Below are 20924 nucleotides of genomic sequence, written 5' to 3' on the forward strand. Positions count from 1 at the left end.
ACGAGACATGCCCAGGAACAGCAATATCTAGTTACCAAGAGAAGAGTCAGAGGCTTCACTGACAATTATTTAGACCTGGAGACCATTCACTGCACAGTCACCTGCTGTCCTAGTAATAGCCTTCCGAGAAGGAAAGATTCATCTCTGACAAAAAGCCATCATGTTATTCCATCATTATCTGCCATATTTGTTCAAGGCTTTAAAAAAAACCAAACAAACAACAGACACCCAAAGGTTGTTTTTCTTCTCCATAATATGGATCATTTGAGAAAGTAAGTATGACCATTTATGCCAAACTTAATTTTATTTCTTTATTTTACAAACAAAAATATACATTTATTCTATATTTTCTCTCTTTGCATCCCACTCGCACACATAACACACTTCAGCTTAAGGACCATTGGGAATATGGCCCAAAGCACTATATATACATAAAAATACAACAGGAGGAAGGTCAGTCCATGACCTAGCGCAGAAGCTCCTCAGCAGCAGAACGTGGGACGCTCCAGAATTACTGGAGTCCTGCCAGCAAAGGACAGGATGGACATGTCGACCACCTGCACAGGTGATCCTTCAGCAAATACTCCTTGGGACGGAAAAGCAGTGGCCCCTTTATTTCTCAACTGCTCTGAAGACCTTCATATCTCTTGGTTCTGTCCAAGGCCCACCAACTCCAGGGAAGCTTTGCAGGTTTCCCTGTGCTTTCTAATGGCAGCTCAGGAGCAAGAAGAGCCACAGCAGGGCAATTGAGGCACCACACCATCCATCCCTTTTAAAGTAAGCAAGCGAGCGTGGCTCAGGGCAGTTCACAGCAAGTGACGGGAGGACCACGGAACACTTATCTCATGTGGCAAGGGCTGACTTGCCCAGTTGCTTGTCCAGCCATTGCATGGAGGGGAAATGTGAAAGGCTATTGATCCACAAGACAATTAAGCTCTCGCACATGGACAAATGGAAGTCTTTTTTCCTCAAAAGTCAATTTTACAAACAAACAAAAAAAAAAAAAAAAAGGGGGATGAGGGTGGTGTATTTTCAAGGTGCCAGTGCTACTTAGAGGCCTGCAGGGCAAAGTCCACAGGCAGAAGAGAGAGGCTGCATTGTTCATTAACAAAAAAAAAAAATAAGCAAAGGGCCTGCATAGTTTTGGCATCCAATATGAACTTCGTGTTCTTACCCAAACTTCCCCAATGGTGGGAACACCTCGTAGCTAATGCTTTCCCCTACCTGCTGATGATCCAAACTAAAACCTTCACACTGCACCCTGCATGATCATTTCCCAGAAGCCCTTACCTCAATATTCTTCAGGAACAGCAGTGAGCTGGGGCAAGGGATTCACACAGTCCCCAAACATTTGAAATGCCCTCTTCTACCATCTCTAATGGAAAGTTGCTATGGCTTATAGCAGATCTCCACCTACCTGGAGGACTCAGGTAGGAAAGCACCCCCAAAGCTAGAGGAATACACCTCTTCATCCTTGGAGAGTACAGTATGTCCCAGAAACCAGTCTGACACAGCTTTCAGCTGAACAGTCCCTGGACTGGAATACGATGTCTTGAAACTGTGTGCCAGACAGCTCAGACAACAATAGTCCCTTTTCCAGCATGGAAGAGATTAATAAGAAGTTCCAGATAGTCTTTAAGTGAACCACGCTCCACATGCACATAAGTATTTTCAACATATTGAGCCATAAAACCTATTCAGACCAGCAGAAGTCTGGGGATCCGAACTGCAACATAAGAGGACACTGCCAGAGAAACATAGCCATCTCCCACTTGCCTCCCAACTTGGAACACCAGACAGCTTGATCCTAGCACCCCTATGGCATTTGAGAGTTTGCAGTCACTAAATGCTGACAGCCTGGACTCGCCACGCGCTTCTGCTCTGCCTCAAGCACCTGAACATCGCTGGAGCCTTCATCTGCAGAGTCAGCTTCCTCCTTCACAGCACTCTCCAAGACCTTGCCAGAGCCATGAAACAGGGTGCAGGATGGAAAATGCACCTACCTCACAGCTTCTATTCTTGAAACTCAGCCCTGATTCAGTGTTGTTACCTAGATTTTCCTGCAAGTTCAGATGCACAGTAGTGCAGCCTCCATAGACTGTTTCACAGCTACTTCAGCTCAGCTACACAGCAGCACTGTCTGTCCTTCTGTCTCCCTACTGTTCAGTCAGTTCACATCCATGCTGCCGGCTACTAGCCCCCCAAAATACTCCCAGGGCACAAAGAACAGTTCATTCCTCTTCATTCCTCTCTTCTCATTCCCACACACCCAGAACACTCAATTAACCCCTAGCAACTGCAATTCATTATTTTCATCAGTATTAGCTGAAACCAGAGATGAGCCCAGCTGACCAGTTTCCCTCTTCAGACACCGCTATCACCACCTGTGCTGTTGCATTATGACAAGACCCAGGCAACCATGCTGCTTGAAAAAGCCCAGGAAGATCATCTTTGGTTTCAAACACCAAACTCTTTCTATATTCTACAATACAGCAGTCAAATCAACACCCTCATCCCTAAACACCATTCCCCTAATTGGCAGACAAGTGCTTTCAGTCATTGAAAAGGAAGAGGTGCAAGTCAGGCCTGTCTTCTGGGTCATATTCACATCTGGAACACGGAGGATCAGGAAGGTTCAGCGTTTATAGGTTTATGAACAAAACTTTTCTACATCGTTCTCAGGTAGCAACAGAAAACGTTCTCTCCAACAGGATTTGGACTGCAAACTTAGTTCCACAATACGTTTCGGAAATCCTAAGGAAGAGAGGAAAGCCATGGCAGATAGCCAAGGACAGATTTCCAATGGACATCCTAACAGCTGTGGCATCAGGGAGTTTGGAAGGAAAGGAATGAGGCATTGTGTGAAGCGGGTAGCCCTGCCTTAGGCATTGATGGCTTTCCAGCGATCACTGTCTACGCTGTTGATGCTGCCCACATGATACGGCATAGAGGCCACGTCATCCAGGTAGGCTGTGGTGTCAATCTGAGTGCTCGAGTAGAACCCAGAATCCATTCCTTCCTTCTTGGCAACAGCATAAGGGTGGGGCAGGTGCACATCCACATCCTCAGGTTCATCCACCTGACATTTGTAGGAGAAAAGGATCTTTGGTTCAGACCTGGAGTGATTAAAAACACACATGTAAGCAATGCAGTATCACAGCTACTTACCCTTAACAGAAACTCAACAACACTAAGAAATTGTGTATTCAAACCCTAAAAGCTCTTCACATTAGCTTTCAGTCCTGAAATATACCTAGCAGAGTAATTGCCATAAAGTAATGCAAAATGTAGCTTTGGACTAAGTCACCTAATAAATAAAAATGACAGAATCCCAACTCCAGCGTGGGAAAGGTGTTCTGATCTTTGGGAGTTTTGAATTACTGAGGGCAACAGCATCCAAAAGCCATTGGACTCCACAGCAGCCTGGTTACCGGCACCAACAGAACAGGAGTCCACCTCAAGTTCCATCTGTGCACATCAAGAAAACCAAAATACAAACACCTGGGGATTAGCAGTTTCCATCTCTAACTCCAGATACTGTTCCCTTGTGATTTCAGAAGGCTGAAGAGGCACATTTTGCTATTTTAGGAGTATGTTCTTAGTTATTTTAAAGCCTGCTGTTTCTTGCTTATCGACAATAAAAGCTAAGGCCTACAGTAAAAACCCATTTTTTCCTACCAAGATGCATCTCTTCCGAACGGCCACACGGCGGCAACCCCGACCCAGAAATCACACTCGCCAGTGCTTTAAACTGGTGACTCTTGGTCCCAGTACTCGGAGGAGTACTCAGCCAAGGGGTTACCTAATCCCTAGATTCTTTCTACCAAAACCCACCCAGGAGACCCTTTAGTCTTTCAGGACTCGATCTCTCACTAACCATTTAGTCACCACCTCCAGCAGCAAAACTTTGTACTAAACAAGATGCAGACACTGAAGAAGTGATCCTCATCAACGTTTGAGAGGAACATTACTATCAACTCTACCTTAAATACAAAGAAGTCTTGGATAGAAGCGAGCAGCCCTGGGTGACACAAGAAAAACTACAAGGCCATAAATTAAAAACTGGTTCCCTAACTGGCATTCTAGTCCAGCAGCTTTATTCTACAGATATTCTACAGTTCTCCCAAGCTTGGGTGCAGAACAATTAAATGACCATATATACCCTCTAAACTCCCATTCCTGGCTACTCACCCAAAGAAGCCTTTCAGGAATGCCACATAGATGAGAGGTGCAAAGAAGCTGAAGTAAAGGAACGTGGTAGCATCAACACAGCTGTCAAGGGCAAAAGGGAACATGAAGGAATTTAGCACTCAAGCACAATACGGCTGGATAACACCCACCACAACCCCCCAGAATGATCCCATTTCCCTCCAGAGTGCCCAAGCAGAGCACAAGAAAAGTCTTGTGCTAAACAAATTGAAACTGGTGCAAAGTAACACACATTGCCATCAACATGTGTCACTGCTCCTAGACACTCATGAGGGAACCATGCCAAGACCCAAGGTCTGACCAAGAGCAGTCTTTTGACTCTCAGAAGTGACGCTGATCCCTGCAGAATACAACTCCATACCTGAATAAGGTATCTCCATGCTATCTCTAGCAGACTACTTCCCTCCCACTTACTACCCATGAAACTTGAGCCAATGACCAGGCATCAGTGGATTCGAACTATTACTCAACACTTCAAGACCACTGCAGAGCACACAGCTCCACAGACCTCTCCGCTGTGAGTCTCCTGACCACTTAGAGGTCTTTTAGCACAAAAGAGATCTAACAACTTTATTCCTTCTTAGGAACACAGCACAAGTTTGTTTTCTTGGGAGAGGCAATGTTGAAAAACACTCAAATGCAACATGAGAAACTGGGCTGCAGACCTGCTCCCCCAGTGTACATACCACAGTCCTTCTATGATATCGACACAGAGGAGGGCACTGCCCAGGCCTTGCACCAGGTTCAGCAGTGCCAGGATTCCAGCATAAACATAAAAACTCTTCCTGGCTGTAGGAAAGACATGGACACAGGTGAAGCTCAACCTCATAAGCACCAGCCCAGCGTAAATCTGTTTGATGGAGATGGCAAACCCAACAGAAGCATCTCACCATCTTGTCTGTTTAAGAACTCCTGAAGAACTAAGACTGCATGTATCTGTCCCATGCTGACAGGACTGATGGAGGTATTAGCAGACTAACCCATACCCTCCTGCACGTGTATACACACACAAGATGGGCTTTGAAAACACATACTCATGGCAACAAATGCACAGACTTTCTTGGCAAACATCTGGAACCAGTCACATAATTGAACATAAGAAAAACAAAGAAAAAACCCACAGCTGAACCCACAGAAGTTGTGCCCTTCTGATGCACAGCACTAACAAAACTGCTCAGGAGACCCAGACAGGAGCAGCACGGTGTGCTGGACACTAGGTAGGTCAGGCCCAGGGCCACCTGCCTGTGGCATTTACCACACACATCCACTCCCTCGTGGTACACACACATAGATGCCAACACTACTTAGAGAGAACAGCCGAACACAAACAACTCAGTAACAGCTTCTCGCCCTAATCAAGACCTGCAGACATTCTGCAACAGAAAGAAAATACAGAGAAGCATCTTAAAGTGAATGCCCAGATAAAAAGTTATTAAGCGGCTCCTAATTAGCCTTTCTTTCCCAGGGGATGACCAGCACGTACACTTTAACAACATACATGCATTTCAAAGGAAGCTATTATTAAGAAGCTATTTCTCACAGCTCTCTGAAGATTATATATTTATATTACATCTGTATCATTAACTAAGCAGTAAATCTTGTTTTCTTCATGTAATTGTTCAGCTACTGATGTAGCAGTGTAATTGCTGTTATTCCCCTCTCCAAAAGGCACAACATACTATTTTTACAGGGATAACTTATCAGTCCTTTGCCGTATATCTGTACACTGAGACAGTAGGATGTACCTGCAGCACAACCAGATACAGGAACCTCTTACTCCCACCTATGTTTTATTCTGGTGCCGTCTCCATCTATACTATGGAACACACTACAGTGACTTACAGGGCAGTGAAATCCGGTCTTTCAGAGGAGTTTTTGGAAGAATCACCACCAACGAATAGACCTGTTGAGACAAAGAACCTACTGTTCCACAGCTGCTTGGCAACTGAACTCAACAATCTTTGCAGGGATGGTGTGTGGTGTCACTGCACTCCCTAGATGTCCTGGGACAGAGGCACAGACCCCCTGATATCAAACCCTGTGCAGATGTGAAGGCCCCACACCTCACCTCCATCAGCACACAAAGGCTGGTCACTGAGAAACAACAGAGTGAAGAACATCTGAGTTCAGCTGGAATTCAGCTGCCACAGCTTACACCACTCCCACCACACCTTTATTGCTTCGGCTGCAGCATGAGAAGACCCCGTGCTGCACTGTAGCAGGCAGGAGCAAGGCTAGGGCTTTATTATACACAGATCAACCTCCTTTCCCCATTTAGAAAATACAAAGAAGTTACCAGAGTGCATAATACATGCCCAGTACTTACCAGAAAGAAGAAACAGGAGCTGGCAAGCCAAAAGTGTCTCCCCCCATGGCCATAGATGTTGAAGTCTTCTGCTGAGAGGTGGGCATCAGGGTACAGGATTTCCAGGGTGCCCTAGGAGAGAAGTGGCACCAACATGATTCTGTTATAGGCAGCATCCTCAATAGAACGGGTGTCTGTACAAAGGAGACTCTGTTGAAAAAAGTTCAGACAACAGCTGTCCCTGCCACCTAAGACCCAACCATTGCTCTGCTTCGACCAAATTAAGCTCACACAGGAGAAGAGGAAGAAACTGAAGAAGCGACGGGAAAAAAGTGGCAAAAATCTGCATCTGAAGGAAATGAACATCAATGACATCCCAGAGAGAGACTGAATTAAAGGATAGGGAGATGCGAGCAGCTGTCTATTTGAAATAGACAGAGTTCCATTTCCATTTCTAAAGTAGACCTTTCCTGCTGAAACATACAGAATACAAAAGCCTACATTTGTGCAAGAGCTGGGAAAGGACACTGTCTCATTCACTTGAATTTCTGAGAAACAGTATGAACAGAAGCTCCCATACAGACAGTGGAGAGAGAAAAGTGCTTGTAAGCACCACAGAACCCAGATATAGCTCAAACACTTGATATTTAATGAGGCTCCTCCAGCATTATCATGTGGCAATGATCAACTCGCTGCCTCCGCAAGCAAGAGCCTGGTCGCAGAACAAAGATCTGTGTGTTATTCTGCTGCTGCCCCAAGTACAGAGACACAGGGCTGACCGCTTACATATTGAAGAGAATAAACCCAGACACATACTGCATTGTTCAGAGCGATGGAGACACAGCTAATCAACTGAGCTAGCAAGTCAGATGCTAGTTTGAAGGGAAGCAGGAGCTCTCAGCTCTCTAAGACACAGGAGACAAGGCCCGGTGTGCTGCCCTAATCTGGCAAGCACACCTCACATCTTCCGTCTAGTTTTGAGGGCACTTGAGGCTACATTCAAAACTTGTGGCTCAGGTATGGAAAAACTCTCACTCCTGTTCCAAGATTCACTAAACAAAGTAGTCCACCTAAACCTCATCTCATGTCTTGACCCCGGCAGAGCTGTTCCTGCCATAAAAAGGACAGGGAGATACAATGTATGCTCTGGGGACCCTGCTACACTGCCACAAACATCCAGTCTTCCCCCAAAATCTCATCCAGAGAGCAAAGCTGCCATTTTGCAGATAGGAGTCCCACACCTAACTCCAAGCAAAGCCCCCTCTTTTGCAAAGACTAATTCTCTGCTCCAATATACTCACCTGGGTGACAGAATATGCCAGAGACAGCACTGTAGTGATTGCTAGAACACGTTTCACACTTGACTTGCTCTCCAGGTGACCTAGAATTAAGGAATACAGAAGTGACTCAGGATGTGATCCCAGCCCCGCAAAAAATCAAAACCAATAGAGGACAACATTTGTATTTCCACAGGCCTTCAAGGGAAGGTTAGAGCTCACTCAACCACCAGAAACTCCTTCCCCGTTTGGAAAGTTGAGCCTCTCACAGACAAAATAATACTTACAAAACAACAGGGTTTAGCTTGCTTTCCTTCTGCTCACACTAGTATACAGAAAGCAACTAAGTCCTTCCTCTGGGGTTACAAAAAAAAAAAAAAAAAACCAAACCAAAAATAAAGGAGTCAGAAATTACTCCAGAATCATGTACAGTGATATGTTGTAAAGTTTCTTCTCAGGAAAAAGCTGACAGGAGACTGGGTTAGAGCAGGGAAAAAGGGCTTACATAATTTAGAGAAATCTGCACTGGAATATGCTGGAGCAGACAATCTCCAGAAGCTCCTTCCAACCAAAATTATTCTATGAGCCCTCAAGACAATGAAAGAACTAGTGCTCAGACATCCCACTGGCACAGGCAACAGTTACACCTACCAACTCCTCTCTCCTCTACCTCTGACCCACAGGAAGAGCTGCTCCAAACAGCTTTTTCATTCATACAGCTGCAAAAAGAGTTATAGATTGCAGGTACAGTTAAAGCAGCTGAATGAAGCCAGGATGGAATCAAACCAACCAAGGAGGGGATAGAAGGAACCCCAAAAGAACCATCTTAAATAAAATGGGGTTGAAGCAAAGATCAGACAGTTGATCTTTGCATAAGCCTCCTTCACCACATGCATGCAGGACAAAGCACATATAAATCCTGAAACTGCACAAGCCATTGATCTGTAAATATAATCAGGCTTTCAGGCATTTCTACCTAAAATGGCCCAATTTGTCCTTTGTCTTTATTCTAGAGCTCTTTCACTTTACAGAATCAGCATCTCCACAAACTTACAGATGCAGCCTCTGTGGAACGAAAGGGAATAGTAGACACTCAAAGCACTGAAAAACCTCCTGACACATACCAAAGGCAAGGCCTAGAATCACCACACTCAGCTCAATCGCCAGAAGGAAGAACCTTGTGATCTCCCACAGGATCTGAGGGATAACAGAAACCAGATAAACATGATTAGAGAGCGCCATGAACCAGTCGGAAGTTAATACAGCAAAACTCCACTCTCTGCTCCAGGGGATGACAGCCGTTGAATGGAGCGGGTATTTTCCACAAACCTTCCTCATGTTTCATGGGGATGTTAATTACATGCTTGTTCCAAGCCCTGTCCATGCCTGTGAAACAGAACAGTTGTGTGGGAGCAAGCAAACAGCATGCCTATGGAGAGAGGAAGTGACCACGGTATGCCATACTTGAGGATCTGTCGCTTGTCTTGGATGTGTTCTTTCTGCTGTACTCCCAAGGAGCACAAACCCAAGACGGCCTTAAAAGTATAATATTAAACAGGACCAGTTCTTAAAGCAGTAGATTCTGCAGTACAGTTATGACTGAATAAACTTTGTATTCTGCATTCCTCCAAAGCTACTGGTCCTGAAACCTAAAGTATATTCAACTCTAAAGCCCTCCCACTTACAGCTTATCATTTTCATTCCCATGTTTTATTTGGTGAAACAAGACCAAAAAGCCAGCAGGTGAGTCAACTTTCCAGGTAGTCATGCAATAAGTCAGTGCCAAACCTAGAAAGAGAACCCAGATTCTGGCTTATTAATCCCTTTCCTCTGAACACTGAATAGCACTCTCTTGAAGACACACAATTTTTTAAGGGGCATTTGGTGAGACACTCCTAACCTCAGAAATATACATAGAGTGTGTGCGTATACATATATATATGAGAAAGAGAAAACAAAAGAAACATAACAGACATGATAGAACATGTGTTTTTACAGCAAAAATTGACCGAGTATCTGTCTTAGTGCATGACTTCCCAGCAAGGTGCACTTAGCAGCAACACCAAACACAGCTGAAGAAAAGCACCTTCTCACGTCTTCTCTATTATTCAAGTCCTGGACCTACGTCTATTCAACAGAGGTGAATTAAAATGCTACAAACATCCAGCCACACATAAGCAGTGCATTACAATGCTTTGACAGGTAAAGTTAAAGGGAAAAGCAAAAGAACCACACTGATCCCAGAGAATAAAGTCAGATGACCTGTACTCTGTGGGCGCCTCTTGTTCCTCTAAGAACTAGAGTTTTTTGTTTTCGGTAATATTCTGCTGCAAGTCAAATGACTGCAAAGGAACAGCACATACAAAGCCGTTTCCTGTTTGCTAAGGGCTCGTCCTGTGCTCGGAGTGGCTGCAAGGACATTCAGGTATCAGTCTCAAAAGGGAGTTTGAGGGATTTGCTTTCAATACAAAAGAATTAAATATTTTTAAAAGAGCTACTCAAATATGGCAGGAGTAACAAAGGCCAGGTCTGGCCTATCCACTAAAGTTCTCTGAATGTTTAGCACTTGCAAAGCAGAATCATTCCATCTCTACAACAGGAAAGGTTTGCTGCCAGCACTTGTGCATCTATTTTAGGAAGTCCATTGTTTTACAGCCCTGGATGTTGTGATCATTTGGATAGAGCTATCAGAACAGGATTCCATAGTAGATACAGCTATGACTACTGGAAGAAAACACATTCTTCTTGTATGCATATAAAAGTGAAGCCTTAGCAGATTACTGTGACCAGAACTGCACAAAGCAGAGACTCTAAAAATCAGCATTTTACCTACCTTATCAGCGACTGTGGCAGCATCAGAGGCACTCACAGTCATGGAGACAACTGCACGGGCAATACCAACTAAAGCCACCACAAATACCTACACAAAAAGATACCAAAAGTGAGTTCATGTCAAAAGGCACGTACACAGCAGTGACCAGAAACCCTTTTGGAATACCATTTCCAGGTCAGCTTTCAAGTCTGACAATGTGTACTAAGGATTTTTTGTAGCAGATTAGAGTTAATTTCCCAAAGAAGATTCCTCAGGCCTGTCAGAGGTAGGAGTACTGGCTTAGAATTTAGGAAGGAACAGATTTCCTCAGCTGTCAGATTAAACAGCTCTAAAGAGGTCTCATCCACTCCTTACAACAGTACCTTTACAAGCAGTCTTCCCACCCTTTAATCCACTGTGGCAGGGGAGTAGAAAAAACAGACAAAAAACATATCCCTCCAAATTACAATATCAAGTGCTTGATATGACTGAATAAACACATCACATCAGATAACAGAAGCCACTCAATACCAACTACTACACTTCAGATCTGTGATAAAACTGCAATCTGCAGTTCTCTCACTCAACACTGACAAAGCTCAGGAACACAGAGGAAAAAAAAAAACTCAGCTCTAGCCAACGGCTTTAAAACATCTTACCTTGCTGCACAGTGCAACACAGAGATACCCAAGTCAGCTCATGCACAAGCCCAGTGCCCACACTCCAGGCCTGAAAGAGCTAACAAGACTTTCCACCAAAGATTCATTGAGGCTACTAGCCCAGATTCGGTTTTGATGCTTCTTGGGTTTTGCCATGCCAGTACCTCTACACAGCCCAAGGAGGATGCCTCCCTCCCATCTAACCCAATTCAAACACACATTTACTTCTACAAGCTGTACCAATCTCATTGAGGAAGAGCAAGAATACTATGCTATCCACTGAGGCAAGCCAAGATCACAAATAGCACCTATGATAAAGCTTCTGAATTACGTTTTTAAACAAATCCAGGTAGGTCCTTAGCTGCATTTACTGTGAGCAGTATCACAGTTAATAGGTATGAAGTTCAGAGATTACTATAGAGACTACTTTAACATGATCAACAGTTGCCCATGCCTCCTTAAGCTGGGGAGAGGTGAACAGACAAGGTCTTACACGTTTGAGAGTCATAACTGTACTGCCTGTATATTCTGTTTCCACCTTAAGAAGTAACAAGAACATCATCAAGTCAGTAGTCACTTTGATATGACAGGAAAGAAACTAACAGAGTTGGGTGTCTACATTCCCAGACTAACCAGAACCTTGTCACATCACCAGTTTCTACAGCTGATGACCAAGCTTTCTAACAGCTTCACGGATTCTCCAGAGTTTCACTTTCATTACCTCAGTGAGAAGCTGGTTTTGTGTCACGTGACCACAAGGAACAAGAAAGTGAAAGGTGCTAAATTCTGTGACAGAAAAGCAACAAAAGAAGGGGGAAGAAAAAGAAAAAAATCACCACAGGAGAACAAAATCCACCCAAATCCAGCAGATATGGTCCCAGAATCTGTGAAAAGCAGAATTCAGACGGTGAAAAAAAATAATAAAAATCTGTGTCTACTTCTTGTCGTATACCTTCAACTAAAGCCAGACTTTATACCTGTGAGGTTTGGTCTACACTCTCTCTCTACTAGTTCAGTGATATTGTTCATGAGTGGTAATAAAAAAACACTCACTCTTCCGTTCAAAAGCACAGAGTGGTACTCACTAGTATGTAGAATGTAGTGAAGATTGGGCTGGAAGTGACCCGGATTTTGGCCCTGGCAGAGGGCAGCTTCCAGAGAAGAAACATAAAGAAAAGCACATTGGGAACCAGGAGCAGAAGATCCCAGTAGCGGACTCTGCAAGAAGTAAATAAAACAGGTTTTTTTTCCCCCCTGTTCTTCAGCATCCAGAAGGCAAGGCATCAGCCCCGGTCCCTTCTCAACCAAACTGAGAAAGAAAGCTCTTTCCCCTGGCCCAGGGCCAGACCATGGTCCCATTTCCTCCATCTCACCTGGACTTCCCAATGTCCTCATAGAGCAACAACAGGCACTTGTGCGGCACAGTGATGTTGGTGTCATTGATTGCCTGCGTTGTTGTCGGGGTCAAAGTCGTCACATTACCCACTGCTGTCACCAGGGCAGTCGAATGTGTGATGTTGTCAGACACGGAAAATCTCATCACAGACATCCTGCCTTCCTTCTGGTCCAGGTCAAACACAGTGCAAGACAACCACAGCAGAGACAAACAGCAACATTAGATCAGTTGTGAGTCAGAGTTAAAACACACATCCCTGCCATTACGTTCCTGCATAACTGCTTCCTGCTTGTTACAGCAAATTATCATCATCAGAAAGACTGTATTGCACAATGAAATGCCACCTGCCCTTACTCTGCACACAGCCATTAGGGTGGACAGTACAAAACCACTATCTTATATCAGAGCAACAACCACATTCAAAATAGTGTAATACTACGCTGGATTAAATTTTGTGATTTTTTTTGAGCTTTGGCAGATTCATAGAAGAAATCAAGACCCAGCAGCAATACACAGCATCATCAGATGGAGACAGAAACTCTGCTATACCAGAACATTAATGATCATTCTAGCTCCCAAGAGCAATAAGTTATAGTCAATTATTTGATTTAAAATATTGCAAACTAAAAATGAAGTCCCCTACCTAAAACCCATTGCTGTTACCAACCCCACAGTCTGAGAGCAGGGAGAGCCTCACGTACTTTTACCTAAAGGGACTGTACAGACTTTATCTTCCAAAACCAACACTGGCAAAAGCCAAGATTCAGCATTTTTCTTCCAGCCCTCTGCAAGACACCACAGCTGTTCTGATTTTAAGCAGAACACTAAGGCTGTGAAAAGACAGCACCTTTCTAAAACCCTGTTAGTGTAAAGATCTCCAACTTCTTTACATCCGCCAGTCTCAACTGCATTGCACTTCTCAGACACAGATCAGCATCACCACTGTCACAAACCCAGAACCAGACGCAGCCCTACCTAACAGGCTTCCTAAGGTCAAACTATCAGGCAGCAGAGCACTACAGTCAGAATCACAAAATCATGGCACTAAGTTCTTTTGTCTGCCCTACCTTATAAGTCTCCTGCCTCTCGGAAAGATGACAAGACAGAACTTCCCACTCCCTTGATGAAACTTTTTTGAGCTGCCTTCCCAGAGAGAACATTCACTTCTTTTCTGCCATCTGTCCATTCCCCAGGCCCTACACTGCTGCGATATTAACTGTCCCTCCAGAAATTAAAGGGAAACTCTGTTCTGCCATCTATAAAACTCCACACGCTTCATGCCTGTGCCAGTGGCTTTGGCAGAAACAACAGCAGCAGCAGTTTATCCCTCTGCTGGTTCTACGATCACCTTGGAAGCTTAAGTAGACTATGGCACATGGTACTTCAGAGCAGTATTTAATATATACTAGAGTTTTTACCTGATTTACCTTACTAAGCCTGTTCCTGGTTCAATGTGCAAATCTCTCCTCTTCCCACCCTAAAACAGCAACCCTCACCTTAAGGCACTTGACTAGCTATGAGCTGAATGCAAACACAAAAGTCCTACCATCCCTCCTGGCACTCCCCAAAGAAGCTGTCACGGTTAACACAAAGATTAAAAAAAAATAAATTTCTATCATCTGGCATCTTAAAGATGCACATTGCCATAGACAGTGCTCTAGCAGTCTGTGTGCTAGGGTCAATCCGGGATTCATCTCAAAAAAAAAGTCTCCTTGTCTGACTTTAGCCCTGGCTGGCACAGCAAAAACTGACAGCGTCCATGACAGGACTCAGAAGGTATTTTCCCTGTGAGGTTCTGGGTGGCTCACGAGTCAGAAAGAATCAGCCCTGTGTCATCTGTTGAGCTCTTAGAGTTCAGTAGCACCTTCCCCACAAACTGCTCGAGACTGTCAGCCACAAACTCTTTCTTTCTCTTCAGAGGCTGAAACTCCTCCCAGGTCTTCTGAGGGGTAAGGGGATCACCCCAGCCTCAGCTAACAAACCCTCCCTTTGATTCATCCATGCTGACGGACACTCACTGAGCTGGGATTTTTCTTTTGCGACTGCCATATGCTGTGCTACAGAAGAGACGTCACATTAAATAAACACATGCGGACCTGGAAAGATCAACTTTGTGCTGAGATGGCAAAATCTGTGCCAAAAAATCCTAGTTCTAGTAGAGGTTCCAGCAAACAACCTTCATATTCCAGACTTCTCTCTCTTCCCTCCAGCTTCTCATTTCTCTGAATTGACACCATTGAGAATGATTTTCTGTTAATAATTTCGCTCCATTCTCTTCCTCTGAAACACCACTGCATCCAGCAGCAGCAAGGACAAGTATGTTCACATTTGCCAACACAGGAAAAAAATCCTATCTCGTTTTTAAAAAAGCTGGGAAAGGGTAGAGAAAAACCTTGCAGAGGATAGGCAGAATAACATCATCAACTGCAAACCACCAGAACCTCCTAATACCTCTTCTGGGACAAGGAATTCAATCTGCCTGTCACATTGACAAGAGCTTGAACATAAAGCTGCAAGAGAACTACACGGGAAAAACATCTTCCTTATGAAAAGAACAAACAGGCTTCATTCTTTTTCCCTAGAAGCCACCACTATCACACAACAGCAGCGAGCTGCTGATAAGAAGAGGAGTTGGCCACACGTAACAGAGCTCCAGTCACGAGGTTTCAAAGGGCAAAGCAGAATTAAGCTTACCTCTCAGCCAGGCTGCTCGCTACGGCCTGGTATTAGTATCCTATTCTTCCTCCCAAGACAGAGTATACACAAAGGCACAGCAACAGAACATCCAACACGATAAGAAAGTGCAGCCAAAGCCATCAGCCAGACAGCATGATCCTCATGCTTTTCTAGTAGCTAAGGCCTACAGCAAGGATGTGGAGAACTGTCCCGTTCCTGTCAAAATCACCAGCAAAAATTCCACAACAACGGGACCAGGAACTGATGGCAAGGATCCGGCTAGACTTTGTCGTCCCCAGCAACACCACTCTTTACAGCACACTGTCCAAACCCTTGCCTTGTCTAGTCCAAAATAAATCCAGTCAGCTGAGCATATCCAAGAGATCACTCACCACACCCTGCCTCCACTGGGATGTTCACTTCAGCCAGCCCAACCTACGCAACAGGGGTAAAATCACCCCGAAGCCACATAAAAGGAAACCAGTGCCACAGTCCTGGCCCACCTTTTTCTTCTAGCAGCAGCTCTACTCACCATACACCTGAAAACAAAATAAAACGGTTTTCTACATCACAGCTGAAGTCAACCTGACTTGGCTGAGGTCTCTCCCCCTCTCCAGGCGCTGGCCTCCCAAGCTGTCTTCAGAGCAAGAACCTCCGCACAACTTGCAGGCTGCTGGGACAGTCCGTGCTGGGGAAGGCTCGGCTGCACCTTCACTGGAAATGACCGCTGCTCACCGAGGGGATGCTGTTTCTTGATTCACGGCACCCTAACTGTATCAGAGCTCAGTGAAATTCGGGGCTCAAATCAGTAGCAATTCTCTATGCTCTCAAAGCCCAAGCACATAAAGGTGAATTACACACTACTGGAGTTTCAGCTCTAATTAAAAAAATGAAAGCTTTTTTCCTTTCTTTCTGAAAACTGCATCAGAAAATCTTGCAAGTACAGATCATACCAGGGTTACGATTTCTTCTTAAAATGCTGTATTCGTGCAAGAGAAAACCACACTGATCAGATTCCTGCAAAAAAGCCTTTTGCTTTCTCTTCCTTTTTAAGACCGCTGCTTAAATCTCACTCTTGGTCACAACAATTGTATTTTGCATTTTATCCTTAGAACAAACTCACAAGAAAAGCATTTTCCACCAGTGACCAAGAACCATTTTCTCTCTTTTCTCCAAGTTTTATTCTCACATCTCATTCTGAACTAAACTTAAAAAGAAAGGAACTGCAATGCTAAAAACAACCAAAGAAAAACATTGAGAGCAGAAGTATCAACAATAATCCAAAACTCTCAGACAGAGAATCCCAGTTCAGGGATGTCTTTCAGAAATAGAATCATAGAATGGTTAGAGTTGGAAGGGACCTCAAAGATCATCGAGTTCCAACCCCCCTGCCATGGGCAGGGACACCTCCACTAGAGCAGGTTGCTCAAAGCCCCATCCAGCCTGGCCTTAAACACTTCCAGGGATGGGGCATCCGCAACTTCCCTGGGCAACCTGTTCCAGTGCTTCACCACCCTCACAGTAAAGAATTTCCTCCTAATATCTAGGCTAAATCTCCCCTCTTCCAATTTAAAACCATTACCCCTTGTCCTGTCACTACATCTCCTGACAGAGTCCCTCTCCGGCTCTCCTGTAAGCAAATAAGTATATTAAGTTTTAGACTGGGCAGAGGCGCCTCTGGAGGCTCCTGTGCTGCAAACGCAGGCACAAAGCTGCCTTCCAGGGACGGGCTGCAGCGTTTGCGAAGGGCCGGGCAGAAACCCGGAAAGCAGCGAGGTCCGTCCCGGCCACCGGCAGCCTCTGAACCGGTACCGGCTGTACCGAACGCCCGCAGCGCCCCGGGCAAGGCAGGAAGCTTTCTCTCCTGCCTGTACGCCAGACCCGGGCAGCTGGGGAGCGAGGAGCGGGCCGCTAAAGCCTGGCAGGTCCGTTCCGGCTCCCGCTCACCCGGGGCCGGCCGCCCCGCCGCTCACCTCAGCGGGCCGCGGCCCCCGCCGCAGCCGGGCCGAGCTGCCGGGGCAGGCCCCGCCGACCCGGGCTGAGGTGCCCTGGCGTCCCTCCCCATAAACCTCTCCCTGTAAGACACCGCTCCCGGCGCCGGCCCCGCTCCTACCCGCCGCGGGCCCGGCCCGCCCGGCCCTGCCGCACCGGCGACGGGTTCAGTCTCGGGGACCCAGCCCCGCCATCCCAGGCCCCGGCCCCACCGCTCCCCTCAGCCAGGGAGCGTGGCTGAAGAGCGGCTCGAGCAGAGCGCCGCGCCGGCAGTGCAGACGGACCGGCGCCTTTTCGGCAGGGCCCAGAGGCGCTATTGAGGGAGGGTCCCCGAGAGAAGTGCCGTTTCGGCCAATCAGAGACCAAGCAGAAAGAGGTGCTGTCAAAGAGGCCAAAAGAAATAGAGGCGCGAGCCAATGGGAAGGGGCGGGAGGCGGGACTCTAGGGGCGGGCCCCCCGCGCGTTAAAGGTGCTCTGTCCCCGTCCGGACCCCTGCGGGACGGGGAGCGGAGGGCGAGGGGCTGGCCCTGGCCCTGGCCCTGGCCGTGGCCCTGCCCCTGGCCCTGGCGGCAGCCGTCACCCCGGGGCGCCGAGCCCCCTGCCCGGCCCTGAAACGGGTAGGAGGCTCAAAACCTCTCCATGAGCCCCAGTGCTGAGCCCCACTGCGCGGAGGCCAGGTCTACCCCTGCCGCTCTCCTCCCTCTCAGGTCCTGCTGCCATCTTGACATGGAGCATGGGCGGTGAGGAGCTCACAGGGCAGGGCCCAGCAGAAGCCTGGCCTCCCTGCGGGCAGGCGGGGGTAGATGCGGGCTGTAAGGTGCCGGCTCTGTGCGTTCCAGCCTGATGGTGGCTTTCAGGCCAGCCCACCCAACCACCCATCACACCCAACAGCCAGCACTCCCTGATCCAGCACCCGTATCGTCACACGCCTCGGGGGCGAGGAGAAATGGGATGCTTCTGTAAAGGAATTATTGATTCCAAGGCAGGGGAGTAAATAATTTTCTCCCATGGACTGGATCCTGTAATCAAGTCCCTGCAGCAGAGAATGATTAACAAGCTGGAGAGTTTGGCTTCCAAGGGAAGTTTAAAGCTGAACGAGTTAGCCCAGCATAGCTTGGACAACAGCAGCTAAAGGGAAATACGATAAATAATTAGCAGGATTTGGAGGCGCAAATACCAGACAGAAAATAACAGTTTTGTGTAGTAAATGAGGGATTAACTGGGACAAATGAGCCAAGATTTATAAAGGAAACAACTGGCTAAATATCAGCAGGTCATTCTCGGCAGTAAGAGCTGTCTGACTGAACAGAGTTTCAAGGGGATGCTTCTTATCTGAGTCATTTCAAGGGCCAGAGGATAAACTCTGGCGTGGTTTTCTACCAGTGGTTCACCTGGGGCTCTAGGGATTGCTTCTATAGGGGTGCAAGGCTTTTGCTGAGCTCGAATTTGCTGTACAAGGTCTACACCTCTTCAGAAGATCCATATATTGATCAAGTCTCATGCCCTGCTCTCACAAACAGGACACACAGCGGGTTTCGGGCCACCCCACACATACATCTTTCTCAACTTAAATCTGCTTGATCCTCTTCTCAGGTTTGATTTTCCAGTTTCGCTGCAGCAAGCCCCATGGAGGGGACGTACCCTGAGCCTGTGTTACCTGCCTCAGCCCTATTCCTCTGATTTTCCACCGGGGTGACGCAGGTTTTTATGCTGATGTCATGCATTTGGAATGACATCTGGAGAAGCCGGTCCTTAGCTTGTCTCTTCTCACACTGTCGTTCAGGCTAATGACATGTTGCAATATTTTGGCACGTTCTATTTATGGATCCGAGCTCAAAGGCTCAGCAGGCACCAGCATCTCTGAGTTATACAGGGGACACTTGCGTTTAAAGAGAGGTGGAGTGCTTCTGCCTAAAAAGTGCCTTGGTAACAGGAGTAAAATCCATGTCTTCTCACTTGTAGCCTCAGGCGCTAACTAATCAAACATGTTACCTCCCACATAGCTGTGTCAGAAGGAGAGACTTTGCTTTCCAATCCACCTGCTCTCTCCATCTGATCCACTCTGAAGCCAGAGCCCAGCCCTTGGGACACCAGCCTCAAAAGCTGTCTCTCGGGCAGAAGACTGCTGGGTGCCACCACAAGAACGGTGACACTTTAGATCCTGTCTTCCTCGCTGCTTACATGGAACAGAGGAGGTGGGGAATCCACACTTATGTCTCCCTTGCATTTACAAGCCACTGCCTTTCAGGCTAAACATGGTGTGTGCAAAAACGTAACTAACTGTGCTCATCGTACCTCCAAGGACTGCCATGTCTCCTTAACAGCACACATCCTCCCACGTCAGCTGAGAACCGCTGCTCCGTGTCATCTCCCCGTCCAGTGCATACAGGTGGTGGGGCTCACTCTGTTTGTCCTCGCTGTGTCACCTGGCGTTGCCGGGATGAAGCAAGACAAGAGGTGATATCTAGCAGCCCTTGCTGTAACCTTAAGGGCCCCAAGGAAAGCTGGCACTTGGTGCTGTACCTTCTGTGGTCTGCTGTCCTTTGGCAATCTCACCTGACTTGCAGGCTTCGGAGGCAGAAGGTGCGGTCATGGTTTCCAGACAGCATTACACCCTTGTATTGCCACCAAATCCCATGATTCTAGGACATTTTTATCTCTCTAAAATACTGTTTCAGCTTTTTATTAGATCAGTCTACTGGACAGGATATTACTTCTTATCCAAAACTGCTTTGCTGTTGAGGTGCTGAGCAACCGCAGAGACAGATGGGCCTGGCTTGTTTCAGAGCTGTCTACCAAGCTCCTGATTTCTAGTATTGGGCACAAATTTGCACCACCTGGGCTGCACTCCAATGCCTTCGCCCTTCTTTTCACAGGAAATCCAGTCCCCAGGAGTCCTCCTGTGCTGTAAGCCACCAGTCTGCAAAATCCCAGTGGCGTGTTTCGATACAGTCAGGAGTTTGGTGCTCAGCTGCAACCGCCCCAGCGAGATGTCCGTGCCCTGTCTGCATCCCAGCCCTCTCCTGCCCCAGTGCCTCCTCTCCAGCACAGCAGAAGGAGCCCTGTCCCCTGCATGGCAGCCACTTGATTTTAGGGATAGTTTTAGCTGCCCAACTTCAGCTCTTCCCAAAGAGACTGAGCACCTCGGCTGAAGCACAGGACCACTTGTAGCTGGCACCCAAAGAGAGCAATGAAAACATGGACATGGTCCATGGCCTTGTGGAAAGGACAGACAGAAGAGCTGTCTGTCCATCCAGCCGTCCAGTGCCTGGAGAGACAGTGGCACCCTGTGGTGAGACCAGTTCATCACAGTGTGTCACCTGGGCCTTGTCAGACAGTACCACGGTACATGGGCCCTGGGCTGCCTTCCTTTGAGCCACAATGGTCTCTAGTAGCCTAAAAGTGGGGCCATTTCTGAGGGTCCCTGTTTCACTCCGAGCACCAGCCAGCTCCCCGTCATCTGTCACAGAGACGAGGATGAGCCACTCTCCTATTTATATCGTGATGCTCCTGCTTTGCTATATTTGTTCCAGGCTGAATCATCCCGCTGGGCTCCTGGAAGACCCATTTCGGGTCTATGATTGTCAGCTGCCTCTTT

General features: G+C 46.8%; 1 protein-coding gene across 1 annotated transcript; it reads right to left on the bottom strand.

The window, feature by feature from the left end:
• Positions 1 to 288: 288 nt before the first annotated feature.
• Positions 289 to 17546, bottom strand: TPRA1 (transmembrane protein adipocyte associated 1). The gene is made up of 11 exons (XM_074151868.1): positions 17448 to 17546; positions 12636 to 12823; positions 12348 to 12480; positions 10625 to 10711; positions 8916 to 8988; positions 7816 to 7895; positions 6536 to 6646; positions 6052 to 6112; positions 4896 to 4998; positions 4192 to 4272; positions 289 to 3116 (listed from the first exon to the last, which is right to left on the bottom strand). Exons 2-11 carry the CDS (start codon positions 12809 to 12811, stop codon positions 2882 to 2884), a joined length of 1140 nt encoding a protein of 379 aa, XP_074007969.1. The 5' UTR covers positions 12812 to 12823; positions 17448 to 17546; the 3' UTR covers positions 289 to 2881.
• Between the last annotated feature and the right edge of the window lie 3378 nt (positions 17547 to 20924).

Source organism: Numenius arquata, chromosome 8 (genome assembly GCF_964106895.1).
Source record: "Numenius arquata chromosome 8, bNumArq3.hap1.1, whole genome shotgun sequence".
NCBI classification, from domain to species: Eukaryota; Metazoa; Chordata; class Aves; order Charadriiformes; family Scolopacidae; genus Numenius; species Numenius arquata.

Excerpts from the sequence above, each read along its gene's own strand:
- TPRA1 (XM_074151868.1), bottom strand. The coding sequence starts at position 12,811 with ATGTCTGTGATGAGATTTTCCGTGTCTGACAACATCACACATTCGACT. Across the intron at positions 12,481-12,635 it reads GAGGACATTGGGAAGTCCAG|AGTCCGCTACTGGGATCTTC; the intron begins GTGAGATGGAGG and ends TACTTCTTGCAG. Across the intron at positions 4,273-4,895 it reads GATATCATAGAAGGACTGTG|CTGTGTTGATGCTACCACGT; the intron begins GTATGTACACTG and ends TGCCCTTGACAG.